Raw genomic sequence first — 19,814 nt, 5'->3', positions numbered from 1 at the left:
GCCTTACCTCTATCCCAGGGAAAATTCTAGAAAAAATTATCAAGGAACACATCTGTGGGAGCCCGCTGGCTAATGTGATGTGGAGGGGTAACCAACATGGGTTTATAGCAGGCAGGTCCTGCCTGACTAACGTAGTTTCTTTTTCTGACAAGGCCACCAAATGTTTAGATGCAGGAGTTGAGGTGGATGTTATCCATCTGGACTTCAAGAAGGCCTTTGACATGGTATCCCATACCATCCTTATTAATAAACTGAGGAGATTTGCCTTGGATGATTATATGGTAGAATAGGTAGCAAACTGGCTCGGGGTGGTACTCAGAGGGTGGTGGTGGATGGGTCAGTGTCAACCTGGATAAATGCATGCAGTGGAGTCCCTCAGGGCTCAGTTCTGGGGCCAGTGCTGTTCAACATCTTCATCAGTGATCTGGACAAGGGGGTGGGAAGCACCCTGTCCAAATTTGCAGATGACACAAAAATATGGGGTGAAGCTAACACCTTGGAGTGGAGAAACCAGATCCAGGCTGCCCTCGAGAGGTTGGGGAAGTGGGCAGAGAGCAACAGGACACAATTCAATAAGGACAAGTGCAAGGTGCTGCATCTAGGCAGAAAAAACTGCTATCATACCTATAGGCTGGGGGATGACCTTCTCAGCACCACTGAGGCAGAAAGAGATCTTGGAGTCACTGTCGACTCCAGATGAACATGAGTCGTCAATGTGATGAAGTAGTTGGCAGAGCAGATTGCACTTTGTCATGCATCTGTAGATGCTTCACAAACAGGTCCAGGGAGGTGATTCTCCCTCTCTACATGGCAATGGTCAGGCTGCAGCTGGAGTACCGTGTCCAGTTCTGGACACTGCAGTTCAAGTGGAATGCGGACAACCTGGACAGGTCCAAAGAAAAGCCATTCATCTGATTGGTGGCCTGCAGGGAAGGCCTTACAAGGAAAGGCTAAGGGACCTTAACCTTTTCAGCCTCTCCAAGAGAAGGTTGAGAGGGGACCTTGTGGCGGTGTACAAATTCATAAAGGGAGAGCAACATGAAGTAGGCGATGATCTATTTACCAGGGGACCCTTTGGAACAACAAGGAACAATGGCCATAAGCTACTGGTGAGTTCTTCATGGTCAGGGTTGCCAGGATCTGGAATGGGCTTCCTAAGGGAGGTGGAGCTTGCCCCATCCTTAGGGGTCTTCAAGAGGAGACTGGACAGGCACCTGGCTGGAATCACATGACCCAGGTTTGGTGACCCTTTTCTTGCTTGCCAGGGGCAGGGGGTCAGACTAAATGGCCCACTGAGGCCCCTTCCAACCCTAGAATCTATGAAACATCTCACAGGCAAGCTAAGGAAGTATGGGCTAAATGAATGGACTGTAAGATGGATAGAAAACTGGCTGGAACATCAGGCTCAGGGAGTAGTAACCAATGGCTCAATGTCTAATTGGCATCTGGTATCAAGCGGAGTGCCCCAGGGGCCAGTCCTGGGGCCAGTTTTGTTCAATATCTTCATCAGTTACTGAAAGGGCATAGAGTGCACCCTCAGCAAGTCTGCAGATGACACTAAGCTGGAGGAAGTAGTATATATGCTGGAGGGTGGGGCTAGGACGCAGAGTGACCTAGACAGATTGGAGAACTGGACCAAAAGTAGTCTCATGAGGCTCAGCGAGGACAAGTACAAAGCCCTGCACTCAGAATGGAAGAATCTCATGCACTGATACAGGCTGGAGGCTGACTGGCTGGCCAGCAGCTCTCAGTAATGCCAACTCTTGCAACAAATTGTGAGACTTGCGATTTCCAAGTCAGATCAACTCTGACTAATGATGTTGGGATAGAAGCCTCAAATCTCAGGATTTTTTATTCTGGCATGTGTAGAGAGTGCCCAGCTCCCTGGGGTAAGTCTGTGGAGGGAAAGGGGCAGGGGTAGAGGTAAGGGACAAGGAGGGGGCATATTGAGGCCCCCATGGTGAGGGAAGTAGTGAGGCTGGGGTAAATGGGGCCCCAGGGCTGGAACAGGTCATGCAACAGAGCTGCGGGCAGCTCATCCAGAGGTGTGGAGAAGGCTCCCTGCCACTGTGCACACCCTTGGGGAGGCATTGGAGGCATGTGCCCTCTGGATTTGTTCATGGGACAGAAGCAGGCTGCCCACTCTGGGCTCAGGCTCTGCGCCCTGCTGCTTTTGCCCTGGGAGCCACATGATGGCTGCACTGTGCATCCCCTGTCTGCTCAGCGGGCAGCAGGAGGCACACATGATGTTGCACGGCTCCGAGGGCAAAGGCAGCAGGGTGCCGAGCCCTAGCCCACCTCTGCCCCATGCACAAATCCAGGGAGCACATGCCCCTCATGCCTCCCCTGGGGATGTGCACAGAGCCACCTCTGGCCCCTGCGCCTCTGGACGAGCACCTGCAGCTCTGTCACACAACCTGTGACCTGACCCATCTGTGTGTCTGTGTGTCTATGTCTGTGTATATGTGCCTCACTCCCAAGCCACAACCCCCTAATCTTGCTGCTTGTGTCAGGAAGCCACCTTTGTTTCTCCCTAAAATCTGTGCTGTGACAACTTGATTAGGATGGGCCCAGCAAAGGAGACACACCTTTACCCTATCTCTTTAGGTAACCAATGGCTCTCTAAGACTGAGTCTCCTGCATGGCTGCTGCCCCCTTCTCCTGGGCAGTCTTAACTTATATAGCCCCTGTGAACTCATTCACTGGTCCAATGGAGGCCAGCACCTGTTGGCTGTCGGCCAACCAATTTGAAATACATCACTAGTTGCTGGGCAGACTCTAGCCCACCAGGTAGAAGCCCCTCACCCAGGTAGCTGATACCAGTCATGTAGGCAGAGGGAGCAGGTTTCCCACCTCCCTCAGGAATGTAGCCAGCTCAGGTTACCTAAAGATATAGGGTGTGTCTCCTTTGCTGGGTCCATCCTAATCAAATTGTCACAGCACAGAGATTTTGGGGAGAAACAAAGGTGGCTTCCTGCCACACTGCTGCCCCTCACTCCTGACCCACACTACCCTGCATCCTGCCAGGGTGTGCAGGAACCCCACCTCCCTGGGCTCCAAACCCCACCTCCCCACACACCTACAGCCCCCTACACCTTCACAAATAACGCCCCACCCCCCTAACACACACACTTAAAAAATAACATCTCATGATTTATGCACCAAATCTCCTGATTTTTAAGAGTTCATCTTATGATTTTTCATATGGTGGCAATACTGAGCTCTGCAGAAAAGGACCTGGGGGTTACAGTGGACAATAACTGAATTTGAGCCAACAGCCTAGGATACCATTACCCTTATTGCCAAGAAGGCTAATGGTATCCTAGGCTACATTGGCAGGAGTATGCTGTTTGTGAGCATCAGGTCAAGACGAGCATGGTCCCTAGTTGACTGCTCCAACATTTGCACCAGGAAGTTGTTCTCAACACTCTCCAAAACCTTCCTGGATTGCCTGCACACTGCTGTATTGCTCTCCTAGCAGATGTCAGGGTGACTAATATCCCCCATGAGAACAGGGCTTGTGATTGGGAAACTTCCGCTACCTGTTTGAGGAAAGCTTTATTCACTTCATCCTCCATGACATCACCCTTGTTGCTCTCTCCTCTGACCCTAACCCAGAGACTTTCTTCAGTTTCATACTGGAGCTCTGACCAATCATATGGCTCTTTTTACATAAAGTGCAAAGAGAAGTGAATTACTGACCAGTAACAAGTGCTGCAAGAAGCACTGTCCAAATCCATATTCCATTTTAAATGTAAATGCACCTCAAGCACTGGAGCCTAGAGACTCTAGCATTACCCATACTGCTACTCCTCATGCTCTATGCCAATAAACGCCACCAAGAAGGATGCTGCAGTGACCAGGTGGCCTTTTTTCAAATAGTGGACTCATCAGGGCAGCAAGGGCCAGATATACAATCTACTAGGAGTAGCTCAGTTAAGCCTTTAGGAACTTAAATGCAGGTATTTAGGAAAAGACAGAAAGATCCTCCACAGGAGGGTGGTGAGCTGTGAAAGCTGGCAGGTACCCTGTGACAGAGGTGAGGTCATGACAACTCAGCTCTAGAAGGTATTTTAAAATGGCTAGAATGGAGGTCTTGGGCAGAGAAGAGACAACAATATCATGTGACACCAGTCAAAACCTGGTTTAAGTCAGGTAACATAATTCAGTAGAGTCTTCCTGCTATGGATGAGAATACCTCTAACAGGAGATGCGCAGGCTTATGCTATCACTGACCGCCATCCAACATCCAGGCTGAGATGCCAGGTAAGTGGATCTAGATAATTTCCCTTGGTTCTAGAACAGCTCTTAAAGTAATAAGGAGAATCCCCACTGGAAGCTGGATCTGGAGAGTCCCTCCATTCTGGAAACAAGCCCTGGGGTCTGGATAAGGAAAGCTTGCAATGTTGAGATGTATGATTCCCAGGTGGCAGGATCTGTGTCTGGAATTGTCTCTTGAATCTAGGGCCAATGGCCAGAAGAACCACACAGTGTCTTGTTGACATTGGACCAGAAACTAAGAAACATGAAGGGCAGGTCCAGAGATCCAATGTCTACTCCAGAAAGGATTCCATGGTCATGGGGAGCACAAGGGTAGGTTGACCTGGGGCTGCAATCATCCTTTAAGTAAAAAAAAAAAAAAAAAAAAAGTCAGAAAAGGAAACTTCAACTACTGGTTCTGGTGACTAGAATGGAAGTCTAGTTCTAGAACAGAGTTGCTCTGATGACTAGAATGGAAGTCTTGTGCAGAGAAATATTTCATGGCACCAAGTACAAGAGGGCCAAGAAAAACTGGCATGTTCACCCAGCTGGCACGTTGACCCATGGCGTGAGCCAGTGGACTCTGGCTCAAGCTAGAGAGTAGGTTACTTGGTGCAATGAAATGAGGTGGCATTGTAGAGCTGCTGGAATGGTGGATGAAATGGGATGATCAGGAAGCTGCTGAGGCATGTGCTTTGATAGACCTTCTGACACTAGTGCTAAAATCCTTTATGCCAGATCATCAATTCTCTGATAGCTAGCCACTAGAGTCAGAAAGCCAAAGAGTGCCTTGGAATTTGTTCGTTTGCTTTTTAGACATCAACAGGATGGATTTTCCAGAATGGGGTGTGATGCTTGGTTTGCTTCCAAGCACAGTCCTTCTGAGCCCAGAAATGGAATGATTTGCACCTAGCATGTTTCCTACGGATCTGAGACTCTCATAAATGAGATGAGAGAAAGGATCTTGCATGTCAAGCATAACCCTGGTACCAGAAAGACTTTATTGAAATCAAGTGACCAGGGGAAGCTACGCTAACAGATGATAGCAAGGCATGGTCAAAGCAAGGAGAAAAAGGAGTCTCATTTAGCTAGAGAAGATATATTGCACATGCCAGGAGAGCCCTCAGTCCTATTCCAATAGACAGAGCCTGGACCAAAATGGAGAAAAATAATAAAAATAAACTAAAATGGTTCAGAGATACAGAAGAAGAAAAAGAGTAGAATAGGTAAATTGGTGGAATGTGTACTTGGCCTACAGCCAGTCTGGAACAAAATGCAGAAGCTCAATTTTTAGCCAAGATGGTTGATAAGAACTGAATAGTGAAAAGTGCATACAATATCCTTTATACCAGTGACACAGAGTGGAAGGAAAGTTAGGATGTATGCATGGTGTACAGGTACCTCCCAGGGCAAAAAATATGTCTCTGAACAAAAGTGCTTCAGTGTTTATATGCACAACAAGAGTGGAATGTAGATCTGGATAGGAACTGCTTTTTCAGTGACTTATACGCTTGTCTGTTATCTTAAAATTAGCCATTATTTTTAGCCCCAAGTGTGAATTTGAATTGAATATTTTTGTTTATTAGCAAATCTGAAAATCAAGCAAGAGATGAGCAGATACCATTCAGAACTCTACCTCCATTCTGCCACGTGCACAGCTTAAAAGCAATAAGTTGGCTCTGTTCCTTTCACTGGACATAGGAGACCAAGGCCATGCTCCATCATTAGTAGCCGACCACCAGGAAATGATCATATCTTGCATACAATTTATTGCCAGGTGACGTTTCATCCTCCTATTTTCTGGTCCAGGTATGTCAACATAAGAAATCTAGCAGAAAAAAGAATTCAGAAAATACTTAAAAGTTATAAAACAATACATTTGAAGGATTTAGGTGTAATTACTATACATGTCTGCTGAGATTTATATATTCACAGATGACTGTGTTCCTCTATGTTCATATAGGTATATATAGGCTGCATTTAAATATATATCTAAATATAAGAAATATCTCTCTTTATAGAAACAGACATATTCACATTCAGTTTTATTTATGGGGAGGGGATTGGAAAGGAAAGGAATGTAAGTTTAAAAGGAATTTACAGCAATGACTCCAATCAATACCAAAATGTACAGTCATGGTTGCTTGACAGCATCGACCTACACATAAGGATTTAAGCCCAGCCATATAAAATGACAAGTTCTGTGATTCTGACCAAGGAGTTAAGCCTACTGTTTAAGATACATCATCAAATATTAAAGATAGTTCACAATATTTAAGAAAGAATGAATTTCAACCCCCAATCAATGAATGCAGCCAAAAATATCCGTTTTGTAACAGAATATATACTTTTCTGCATAATGTGGATGAGCTACAGCATCATGCGTAAAGTTTATGCAGCTCTTGAGAATTGTGCCTCTATTTCTCAGAAAGGATTTGTGGAATTTATTATTCAAACTATGTTATTTTGGAGCATGGTTATTTGAAAACATGAGCAGTGCACCATCTGGGTGACACATGCCAAGGAAATATAGATTGCACCGCATTTCTGCTTAAGGAATTAATGGAAGGTTGATAGCTAGGGGAAAAAAAAAACTATCTTGCCATTGCTGGTCAGCAATAATCGAACCACTTTCTGGGGATTAAGCGCATGGCTAAGCCTACTGGACCAGACACTAGCAAAGGGCAGGGGGTCTTCTTATCAGAGAAATGCTTCTGGAGCCAGTCTCACTACATGACAGATTGCTTTCATATTCCTGTCTGCAAGGCAACAAAGGATGGCAGTAATGCGATAATGCCAGAGTGCAATGGGTGTTAAGAACCCGTTGCATTTATGTATTGTATTTAGTAAATAATCAGGCTCATCCAAATTGTGATCTCACCACTCAACCAAGGCCATTAAAATCAAGGTTAATGCTTTAATAATCCTTTGCTGTTTTTTTATATGGTCAAAAAGAACCCTTTTCTATTTGCATGGTCATAATATTATTGACCTCTTCATCCCCTGAATACACATCAAAAGGAACTGAAATCAAAGTAATTACCAATGTTGTTCTCTCATGGTAAACATTTAACTCTTTGTACTGTCTCTTCACTGTTCAGTAAATTGAAATGGATTAAAAAGCCAAAGACAGGAAAACTTGTAAAAGGTCAGTATTATCAGTATATTTATCCTGCAGTTTCATTTGTTAAAATTCTGTCAATTTAAAATATAAAAATGTGGTATATATGCAGTTTAAAAAAGAAACTCTGACATGATCACTTATTTTTTTATAAATTTAAAATGTATGCAGCATATTTACAATTGCTTAATGAGTACCATACAAAACGCATTAATTAGCATTATACTGCAATCATGTACTAATTTACTATGTAATATTATTTATGAACATTTAAAAAGAAACTTATTATTTCTGATCAATTACACTTAAGAAAGCACCTTAGACACTAACTAATCCCACTGAGAAAAGGAGAGTGGCTTGAGTTGCTGTTATACTTTGTTGCACTCCAAGACTATACAGCTCTGCTAATTCACATAACAGCTCAGTTTTTATGCAGTGTCTCTATCTTGCTATAAAATTCAAAGTAGTATCTCTCTTAAAAAGGTAAAAGATGCCCATCCTGATTGATTTACTTGGGTATATCTGTTATGCAGATGGAACTACTATATAATTCCAATCATCTGTATTTTAATATGTCATCAAAAATTAGAGTATATTCTAAATCCCAAAGCTAGTGTATATCCCTATAGCCAGGAATACACTGAAGCAAACACAAGTTACTCTCTGCCTTCAAACATGAAAACAAAAAATAAAATTTATCCACAAAGTTGAAAAAACCCCAAATCTGACTTGTTCTCATTATTTGTATTTCAGTTTTTCTTACAGGCCCTGACCAATATAGGTTACAATTTTGCCATTTCCTGAACATGCATAGTCAAAGACAATTCCTGTACTGAAGAGCTTACAACTTAAGTACATCAGAAAGACAGAAGATATTATCCTCATTTAACAAATAGGGAATTGAGAGACAGAAATATTAAGTGATCTGCTCAAGGTTACAAAGAAAGTCTGTGGCAGAGACAGACTGAACTGAGATCTGGGTCCCAAGTCTTGCATTAATACCAAGCCAGTCCCTGTTCTGTTTCTGTCCTCTGCTCTGTATGCTATGCTTAACTTTGAAAGAAATATTCTACCCCTATTAATAAAGTTAATATTTAGGAAGTGGTTTAGAAAACAAGACAACCTTGTTACAGCTCTCCAGGCTTCCCATTGAGGACTATCTCTGATCCCTTATTGTTGATTGGAACTCTACTGCTGACTGCTAGTGATCTAAAAATGCAATGTTAGTTTGATCAGGGAGAAACAGGATTCAATGTATTTCACTGCAAAGAGTTGACAGAATAGTATAATAGTGAATAATATTTTCTGTTGCCACACACTGGTGCAATTTTGAAGATAATAAAAATTATATTTAGCTGCCAAATAAGCAAGCCTGACACAAAAGAACTTTCAATTAAAAAATGCTAATGCCTTTTTTTTGGCTGGCAAAAATATAATCCATAGTGATTCCTACTGATTTCTAGAGAAAGCAATGTTAATATCATATGTGGAAGTCTTCTAGAAGCTCAGCTTTGTCAGCAAACAACGAAACATAACAACCCTATTAAAGAATCTAGGAGCTATTTATGGTTTCCTAGCACAGTGAGATGTTTCTATGGATTAGCTTTTCCTTCTTTCCCAAGAAAAATGCCAGCACAGTTAGGCCCAGAAATGTGCTTAGCAGTACCCAGAATAAAACTGAGTTACAAGAGTATAAAGCAAGCACATGAAACATGGCCAGTAAAAGAGAACGCTCAAGGCAAGCATTAGCTCACTAGTTTTTTTCGTTAAAGTTTAGGAGTATGAAAAAAAATCGCCAACCTGGCTTTTAAAGCGTAACCTTAACAAATACTATAGGCAAGGCACAAGTGCGCATCATTTTAAAGTAAACTACGTATCAGCTCAGTTCCTGGTGAACAGTGAACTGTCTCAAATCCACGTTACAGAGGTTGGATCAATCTCGCAAACACAAGTCACTGCTGAAAAGAGGCCTTGAACTGAAACAGCCTGGAAAATGTATTAGATACTCATCCTAGCAGAAAGCATTTCTACCAAGTTAAAATGTAACATGGCAAAACTTAAATTAAACACGTCTTTAAAAAGCCTGCCTTACAGATGGAAACTCCCTTAACAAGAGAAAGGAAATTACTTGAGGGTTGTGATGGGGAAAAATACTAGCTAACACAAGGTGGTTTTCCTTAACATTTATCCTGGTTGTAATAAGCACAACACCCTTCCTCTTGCTTACTACATCTTTGTAGCTTTTGGAAGAACAGCTTCTTCTTTATCCTTGCAGTGAATTGGAAAACAACCCCTTCCTTACCTAATTTTCCTGTCTGAAGCTGATGCCCTGCAGAAACTAGAGCATTAATATTCTTTACATTGCAGTAGCACCTAGGTCCCCACTCTGAAGCTGAAGTCCCATTTCACCACAACCAGAAAGCTTACCAGTTCAGTGTCTTGTACTGAAACCTGCCTGAGAAGCAGGGTAAATTAGCCTGTACTAAGCTCTATGTTGTTGGAGCTAGATCACTATTACTACTTGAGTTGGCTTATTTAAACCTAGCACAGATATGTATACCACTCTGCAGTCACAGATGTGACTGTGGCAGAGACCTATCCCAAGCAGGAACAAGGCAGTACCACAGGGCGCATCTACACATGCACTTTAATGCACACTATTTTAGTGTGTATTAAAGCATCATATAAAATCCATGACATTATGCTAATGCACATTAAAATAGTCTACTGCACATTAAGTGTCACTTAAAAGCTGAGCAAATGTGCTACTGTGCGTTAGCAAAGCCTAATGCAGTTTAATTTAGTACCTCACATTGGAGGGTGCCTATACATATGTGCGGAGGCTGCTCCGACATGCTGGAATTCCAGTGCAACAGAGCAGACTTGATTGAGTCTTTTGGACCATGGCAATTGCCGTACTCCAGCAACGTCCTGCGTCTCAAGTATCAGTGTCGAATGAGCTTTAGTTCAAGCACACCCACCACTATTTTTAAGCATGGGGACTCTGATACATGAGATGCAGCAGTGCTTTAATTGAAGTAGCTCTCATAGCTGCTCTAATTAAAGCGCTGCCTGCCCTCCACCCCTGGAGCACATGTAAAAGTGCCCAGAGGTATGAAATTTAATGCATATTAGAAAAGAAGCATTAATGCACATGTAGATGTGCCCACAGTGTGATAATCTGATAGGGAACTGAGCAAGATTAAGCCACATATCCAAGGTAATGCATACAGACTAATGCAGTGCAAGGATTTGAACACTGAGCCCTTGTCCAAAGCTATAATCACAAAGCCATCCTTTCTGCCATTTTTCCTAGAACTGGAATATACCTAAAATAGGTATATTGTAACTAGAAAGAGAGTTAAGGTTTGGACGGGTAATTTTAAATTACTCTATACCATATATATTAAAATTAACCCCCAGCAACATTTTTAAACATTTTCTAAATATATCAATTCCATGTTTTCTGACTTCGTAATAAAATGTCATTTTTAGAATTTAAAATATTTTGACGAGCTTAGCAGAATAGTCTGATTTCAAAAATCAGTAATCCATAATATTAAGTTACTACGGTGTTTAAAGACATCATTGACATCTGTACCTTAAAATCCAAGGATGAGAGTTTTTCAAGTCTTTTGTTTACATCAGGAGAACCTGTCTTCTTTGTAAACTGAATAAAGCAGAGTTTGTTTTGCTCCCAAAATGACAAGATGATGAAACTGTCAGTAAGAACAGCTGAAAAACAAATAAAAATTGTCACCCCGTAATACCTGCCACCAGTGACAAAACAAATTACTGAACCCTCCAGTGAGACATTGCAAAATGCATTTTTTCAAGACCATGTCTTAAATATTACATTGAAGCCTTTGTAATCTCCTAAAAGACATCAATGTGTCATCTTGCCAGGACCTTTTTAGAAACGAGAAATAAAGCTTAGGGGTAATCTGAATAAATTATTTTATACCAAGTTATCATAATAATCTGACATATATTTTATGCCTCATCCTCCATTCTCACATGTCTTCCTTCCTCAGTTCTTTGCTCATAGTAACTGTAATGCCACTGATATTTTGGGAATGCGACTTTATATAAGCATTGTTAGTGTCTGGGCTGGCCAAATGCAAATCATTATTTGAGCTGCATTTGGTAATTTGACATTGCCAGTCAAGCATAGACATAAAAGGATGTAGCGGCAGTAACATTCCAGATGGAACTGCAATAGTCAAGAATGTTATTCCTTACAGCACTTGTGCTTTAGGGTGATATGAACCTGTTGAAAGCTTTATATGTGATATTTTTCCTCTGTACCCTTGATCTATAATCACATGGATATCCAACAGTAGATGCGCTCTCTTACAGTCTGGAAAATTGCCATGGAACCACAACGTATAACATGAGTGTTGCAAAAGTTATATGGAAATATTCAAATGTAAAATAGACTAAGTAGCACAGTGGAAAGGGAAAATATTGGTTAACTGAGAAAATGAGTGATTTAACACTGCCAGTAATCTAAGGTTTTCCTAAAACAGCTCTCTGAACCAAAACACATCTAAAAAGACTACTGAGTATTTAGTGAATTAGTGAGATAGTAACAGATGACTAAAAATTATTCTTGAGAGCCAAATCTGAAATAAAAAATGGCGAGTCTGTTGTGAAGTAGTAAATGCAGAGATCCATACTACAAGGACACTGCTAGATAAAATCTTACCCAGTTAAAAAATATCCCTTAAAATTGCTTGCTTTTGTGACTAATACCATCATACAGCCCTAAGGATTTTTTAATTTGTTTAATAATTTACGTTGCTAGTTTACTCCTGCATTATATTCAGCTTGAGCAGAAAAATTGAAATACCAGTTTTGCTTTGGCTTATTCTATTGTAAAGCCAGTTTCAGATTGTCATGTATTAACACAGTTCTGCAATATTTGGTGCATAATACTGACAGGGAATGTTTAAATCCAAACAGTTGACATGAAAACAATCCTGTTAATACTAGGTTTTGTAACAAAATTTGGATTTAAGCACCCATGTGGAGTTATGGGGCATGATATCTCAGCGTATATTTTGTTAGAGTCCCAATATTTTGTATTACTATAGTTATATTTTTCCATAGAGAAAGAGGCACACCAAATCTCAAAACCTATGAACTCTGGGGGGAAAGAGATGTTACTCCAAGAGAAGATGGGAACACAGAGTGGAGAAAGTTCTTGTCTCAAAAAAGCTGTACTGGGCTGAAAGAAAGGGCAAACAGGAAAGGTTTTGGCTACAAGGTAGGCCTATCTAATCAGAGCCATCTGGTATTACTGTAGCAGCAATGAAAAATTACAGAATTGGCTATAGGAACAGATTTCAAATAGGTGGGAAGGTCAGGAGAGGCATGAGCGAATATTAAAAAAACTGAAGACGAGCACAATTTTCATTTTCTGAATTAGGCATATATTTTGGAGTCATTCATAACATGCAATACTCAGGAATACGCTTAGGGTAGGGGTTAGGGTAGGGGTAGAGAAAATCTAGGAAAAGGCCCATTTCCTGCACAAGACTGGACCTAACAACATTGGTCAGGCATGGTCATAGCATTTTCCACAGAGGCCCTTTGAAGAGAAATGCTATGCACCTGTGTTGTCACAGCCCCCTAACAAGTTTTCAAATATTAGACAGGCATTTCAAACCTGCCATAAGACCTCAAAGTTTCAAGTTAAGAATTTTAAACTTCAAGAGGCATTGTTGCTAATTATAAAAATCCTGCATGTAGCTTTGATTTATGAAGATGCACTTTTCCATAATAATCTATTCTTAATTAAGCCAATCCTTACCTATATCACAATATATATTAAACTAAACCATCAACAATGATTAAGTATCTCTCTCTACTTTACTAGGGAAGCCACAATCTTGTAACTACTGCATATAAAAAAACCTTAGTTTAGTAAAAATATTAACATTGGTGGCTAAGCATTCACTAGTCAGGAAACACTAAAATACCACATGGGAAAACTTAATTCTACCCCGTTTGCATACATTATGCTAAAATCTATAATTTTAAATTGGCACACTACTTAAAATCATACAATAAAACTATCATAAAAATTCTATGCATCTGAAGCAGCTTTATTCTAGATATATGATGTAATAGTTAAAATGGACTATTATATCCTTTTTAGATTTAGACTTCTCATATTAAAAACCACCAAGCACTAAGAATATATTAATTTTGTTAGCACCCACCACAGGTGTGGGGGGGAGAGGCCTAAGATGATACATACCTCCTGGGGCACGGACTTAACACAGCCCTCCTGCTGCTCTCCTGCCAGGAGCCCTGTGTCGGCTACACCACCATGGCAAAGAATCCCCTGCCTGCCCAGCAGCAGCAGCAGCAGGGAACATAACTCTGCTGCTGGGCAGGCAGGGGACACCTCACCACGGTGGCACAGCCAGCACACAGCTCCTGGCAGGAGGCAAGCAGGGCAGAGAACCCTGAGGCTGCAGCAAGCAGCCTGTATCCACCTCCCAACCCATGTACAAATTTGGGGGGCACATGCCCCTCCATGCCCTGCTCCCTGAGAGTGCATGCAGTGGCAGGGAGCTGCTCCCCATCCCCCACTCCCTGGAGAAGCTTCCCATGTCTCTGTCCCACTCCCTGCCCTGCCCTGCCCTGGGCCTCATGCACTAACCCAGGCCCAGCCCCTGGCCCACACCCTCCCTTACCGTGGGGGCCTCCGTCTGCCCTCCACTACCCCCCACCCCCCATAGATTTACCTGTAGAGAGGCAGGGGAGCTTCTCTCCACCACTGCCTGGGGCTGTATTCCTGGCCACATGCATGGGCACACACAGACATACACGTGGCACCCCCTGCGTCCTGTTCCCTGTAGCCCCTGGCAGGCTGGAACTCTTCAGCCTGCCATTTCCTGTTTTTTTTCCATTGTGAACAGAAAACTCAGATCCCTGCATGATACTGGGAATCTGGGACAAATGCTGTCCTGGGGTCATGCAGCTCAGGACTGGAACTTGATGTTCCCATTTTAGGACTGTCCTGCCCCCATTTTTAATCTGACATTAATTGGATTCCAAATTGGCAAGAAACTTTTGCAATGAAACTCATCCTTATTAACCCTCTGAAGTATGTATTACTGCACACATTGTGCCCAAATAATGTATTACATTTGAAGCACCATGGATTCTTTATGGATCATACTTTATCATTTCAAAAACAAAATTTAAAGGCTCAAAACTACATCAAATTAAAACAATTTTCTTTAGCCAGGACTGTATCCTGGTTCTTCAGGATGCTATTTTCATGCCAAAATTTTAATTTTCAACTTCCCGTTTCCTGGGCAATAGCGATGTCCAAAAAAGACATCTGAAATGTTTTTTTTTCAAATAATGGGTAAACAGAGGGGTTTTTTGTCCTTTTTTCTTATTGTACAAGAATGGTTCAGCCATTTTTTAGTATAAACTTTAGCAAATATTTGACCTGCAGACCCAGACATTTTTAAATTAAAGCCTGGAAACTTCTGAATGTTCCGAGCAAGCAAGAATAAAGCACTATGCTGTATCCTTAAATACAGAACCAGAGTTTGAACACTACACTTTTGAAACTGTTAAGTTTGTTAAGATTTATGACTTTAAGAATACTTTATTGGATTGTAGTAGTTATTCAAAAAAAAAAAAAGAAGTAAATGTATTTACAAAAAAATGTAAAAGCCACAGGATTCTAAATTAAAGTTTCATGACTATCTTTAGTTTTGCTACACCATGCTTTCCCAAGCACTGAAGTCAACCATTCTGGATGTAATAGGGGAAAATACAGAGTCAAGTTAACAGTCTAGCTGAGATGAAATAACAGACTTTGCGCTGAGGATGAAAGACTAGAGGAAGAAAGAATCAAAACAGTGTGCTCCACACCCATCATATTTCCAAGTTGTCAAAAAATCTGAGATGAGGTGGGAATTTTTAACATAAAAGAGAATGTTAATACAGTTTTATCCTCACAAATTTGCAAGAAAAGAAGGTACTGCTATATCATTTTAAACTGCAATACACAGAAGAGAACAAATCAGGAAGAGAAAGTCTAGCAAGGCCCCATGCTTGGGAAGTGTATGGGGTATGGAACATAACAGATTCCTAAACATCAAAAGGAGCTCTTGTGCACTCACTCATATTTAAGGACAAAAAGTGGACTTAAGCTTTCTTTGACTATCTGGAATAGAAAATACATTCAATATTTGACAAGACTGAAAAGTTTGATGTTTAATATTATTTTTAAACTGCTCTTGGTCCTGAGGCTTGTAACTACGGCATTACATGCAATTACTTGTTGTGTTTGCAAGTCCCCAGTGGCAATAATTAGTTTACCTGTTGACATACTATTTCTCCAGCTCTGTTGTTAATATAGGCAATTGATTTGCACATAGGTGTAATTACCATCACTGATGGTGTCGGAGATGAGCTTCCCCACCAGGGTCCTGTCAATCACCACTTTCTCCAGCTGAGGCCCAGAAATGCTAAGGGACACCAGTACACCTGAATGAAAGACGAGCTAAATCCAAGTAGCCAGAAAACAAGACATCAGGAATTAATAACCAAGAAACCAGAATGTTCCAAAGTACACATTAACATTTCTTTGTCATGTAGTAATTTCATCTGAAAAAAAAAAAGATCTCTCCTAATGACAAAATATGTTACACACATACTCCGAAAGCATTATCAATTAAAGGAAAATGTATTGTGACTGTAAATTACATATATATGTCAAATAATGAACACTTCAAGACTGGGCCAATATTCCCCATATTTTACATGGAACATAATGAATTCACATATTGGATGTTGAGACTGAAAGCACTGTGAGGGTAAAAGGACAATTGAATCAACTTAGTTTCAGGTATTAAAGGCAGATTATATTGCATTTTCCCCTGCTATTTTTAATTTTTCTAAATAAAGTAGGCTAAACCTACTATGCTGCAAAGAGATTTTTGTGGACATAGACACCTTCAGAATTTAGCCCAATATTTAAGGAAAAATGGCTAGTGATTTAAATGCCACAGTTTTGGGGTGACTGATCTGAGACACTTCAGAGAGACCTGATTTTCAGAAAGAAGCTTGCACAGTACTTAAGTTCACCATCTTCTTCTGTACTTGTATTTTATCTGGCAAAAACTGGGTTTTTGAGTGCTGGCAAAAACTGGGTTTTTAAAATATATACTATTTTATAATTGTAAATTTATAATTATACATTTTATAATTATTATTATTTATAACTTTCCTCATAAAAGTTACACTAGTGCTTTCATTTCACAGTAGTTACATGTAGAAAAAAACTGTTATGTTTAATGCACATCCCTGTTGTCATTCATATGCTCTTTAACTTGTGTAATAGTGGGCACATCTACACGTGTCCCTACAGTGACAATGTTACTGTGCTGTCATTTAGTACTTCCTTTTGGAAGTACTAAATGATGGCACAGTAACAGCCTGTACTGCACGGTGCCAGTGGCACATGGTTATTTTTAGCTGCTACATCGGTGTAGCCACGCACTGTACCAAGGGAGCGTATTGCTACAGCGACATAGCTGTGGTATCACGGTTTCTGCCCATCAACAATACATTACCATAGTGCGTTGCTATGGCAATGTAGCATCATGTGTGGATGTGCCCACTGTCTACTAACACAGGGATAGGCACCTGATATAGTCATGTATTAGTAATGCCTAGCATGATATCTCAAACAATCCCAGAAAGATGGAACATAAAGCCTAAATGCAGTTTCAAAGAGTGCTACAGGGATACTTTTAAGTTAATCAAAGGAACACTGAACTACACGAGACCACCTGGATCATTATGTTCACTCCCTATGACTGCAAGCAAACATCCCTGCTTACTTAATTTCTATTTAGACCCCTGACAGATACTGGAGTAAAGAGCAGTGGGATGTGATGTGGGATCCCAACAACTGCGCTTCCTGCCATGCCATGTGTGGCAGGGGGTGCAACTGTGGGGTCCTCAATCAAATCCCATTGTGCCATATTGCCTGTGCAGGGGACCCCAATCCTGGGTTTCCCCTGTACTGGCAAGTAACAAAGCTTGGCTCCCAGTCACAGGAGTGTACCTGTATGCTGATGGGGCTTCTAGCTGGAGAAGCACATGGTATATTCCTCCCGCTGGAAGTCCTGCTCAGCTGACAGAGCCGCCAGCCACAAAAGTGCATGGTGTACTCCCCTGACTGGACTTCCAGCGGGAGGAGCACACCATGGGCTTCCCTGGCTAGAAGCCCTGATCATCTGACTGGACTTCCAACCACAGGAATGCATGGTATGCTCCCACAACTGGAAGCCCAATAAACAGACAGGGCTCCCAGCTGGGAGATGCACCATGCTACTTGCCAGTGGGGGGGGGCACTCATCTGACTGGGCTTCTCGATGTGAGAATGCATGGTGTGCTCCCTTGGTTGGAAGCCAGATGATCTGACCAGAGCTCTCGGCCATGGAAGCACATGGGGCACCCCAGCTGGAAGCCCCATCTGTATACTCCAGAGGCTGGGCACTAGTCACACATTCAATTAAAGATGTTATAAGAAGCAGCCTCAAAGTTATTACACATATTTTGTGTAATAATTTTGTTGCTTATTCCTTGTTTTACCACTACATTAATTGACTGAATATTTCATCAGGTTACTATAGTGGTCACCAACCAGTGGATCTCAATCCACCGGTAGATCTCGAAGCCTCTTGGAGTTTATCTGGGGCTGGAGTGGAGGGGCTGAGTGCCCACATGCATGTATATGTCCACCCTAGCCCCATAGGTCAGTCTGTGGGGGAGGGAAGGGAGACAGGCTAGTTCGAGGCCTCCGTGGTGAGGGACAGTGCCACAGAGGCAGAAGCAGTGGTAAGTTGAGGGGGCCCTGACTGGGTAGGACTTACCTGCTGGGGAGGCAAGCCTGCTAAAAATTTTTCTCCCTCTGCCTCAATCTGCCCCCCACTTGCCTCCCTATAGACTTACCTGCTAGGTGGGGGTGGGGCAGACAGTCCCCATGCTGTAGGACCCTTGTGCCCCAGCCCGCCCCGGTCACTGTCTACATGTGCATTGTGGTGGAGTAAATAACTCTGCCACAGGGCAGTACTTGTTTTGGACAGTACTATCTTACGGTAGAGTTAATTAGTTTACTCCAGCCTAATAGCATCACATGCGTAGACAATAGTGCTTTATCATGGATCTAATTAGCCAATTCAGCAGCAAAGCACATGTATAGATGCACCCAATGGGCGTGTTCACACATGCAAGCACATGCGCTTGCAGCAGCTCAAATAGAAGCGGTGCAAATTTGAGCCTGGGCTTTTTGCTTCGGTGCATGTGCTCGGACATGCACTTTGTTGTGGAGCAAATTGTGCCACTTGGGGCACAATAACCCTGCCTGGCTCCTCCCAGATCTTCAGACAGGGGGAGCTAGAGCCCGGGATCAGCACCTCTGCTGTCCCCAGCAGTATAAAAAGCTGCCCTGGCAAGTAGCTCAGGGCTACTAGCTGTCAGGAGCTTCTGGGGCCCAACCAAGTGGTACATGGAGACACTACCCCTTATGCCACCTGGAGTGCTGAAGCAGCCCTGAGAGTTCCCTGCACCCTCTACCCACTGCAGCAGTCTGGCAGTGGGGGCTGCTGCCTGGCTGTGCATCTGCCAGACTCAGATGGAGACTGCAGAGCCAGTAGAGGCATCTGCCCCTCTGGGCCAGCTGCCAGTGGACTGCAGTTGCAGGGCTGGCCTTTGTGTGGCACTACTGCCATGTGTGCCTCCTGCCTGGCCCTCTGGACAGCTATCACCTGGAAGATGTTCCAGGTGTGGTGGCCTGCTTTGAACTGTCAAAGCATATCCTCCTGGCCTCACTTGTCCAGGAAGTCAGCCACAGCCAGATGGGTCTAAGGTGCCAGCTCTGAGCAAGCAGGGTCCTGCGACTGGACTCCCTAGCAGGAATTCTGGTGTTCCCTATTGGAAAACTGAAAAATACCTGATAAAAAAAAAATCCCAAAGTCACTCTGTAAAATACCCCCAAATCCATGTTCCTCCACAAGTAAAACACAAGACCACTATAAAGACAGAGAGCAAGACAGAGACAGTGATCAGTTGGACAAAGTTTTAGTGATATATCTTACAGTGTTAAAGCAAGTCTTTTATCATAATAATAAAGTGAACTCTAAATACATGTTTCATGAATACATGTTTTGCTGCACTCCCACAGGGCGATGGCCCCCACACAAGGGGTTTGGCCCTCTCACAAGGGGTATGGCCCCCCAACAGGGGGTTCAACCCCCACACAAGTGGTACAGCCCGCCAACAGGTGGTTCAACCCCCACACAGGGGGTATGGGCCCCCAACAGGAGCCAAATGGCCCCCATAGGGTCTACCACCCCCCTTGCAAAGCCCACATGCCCCACCTGGCCCC

General features: G+C 42.6%; 1 protein-coding gene across 3 annotated transcripts in view; it reads right to left on the bottom strand.

Moving 5' to 3' along the window:
• Window positions 1-19,814, bottom strand: part of WDPCP (WD repeat containing planar cell polarity effector) — a 196,849-nt gene that overhangs the window by 155,092 nt on the left and 21,943 nt on the right. For all 3 annotated transcript variants that reach the window (XM_019549189.1, XM_019549190.1, XM_019549191.1), the window contains exons 6-8: window positions 15,806-15,920; window positions 10,983-11,116; window positions 5,897-6,088 (exon numbers count right to left, since the gene is read on the bottom strand). In XM_019549189.1, coding sequence (XP_019404734.1) covers window positions 5,897-6,088; window positions 10,983-11,116; window positions 15,806-15,920 — 441 coding nt within the window. The remainder of the gene's footprint in view (window positions 1-5,896; window positions 6,089-10,982; window positions 11,117-15,805; window positions 15,921-19,814) is intronic.

This window comes from Crocodylus porosus, unplaced genomic scaffold (assembly GCF_001723895.1).
Source record: "Crocodylus porosus isolate Cpor-Errol unplaced genomic scaffold, CroPor_comp1, whole genome shotgun sequence".
NCBI lineage: Eukaryota > Metazoa > Chordata > Crocodylia > Crocodylidae > Crocodylus > Crocodylus porosus.
The sequence above is the reverse complement of the archived record's forward strand: the minus strand, read 5'-3'. Positions and strand labels throughout refer to the sequence as shown.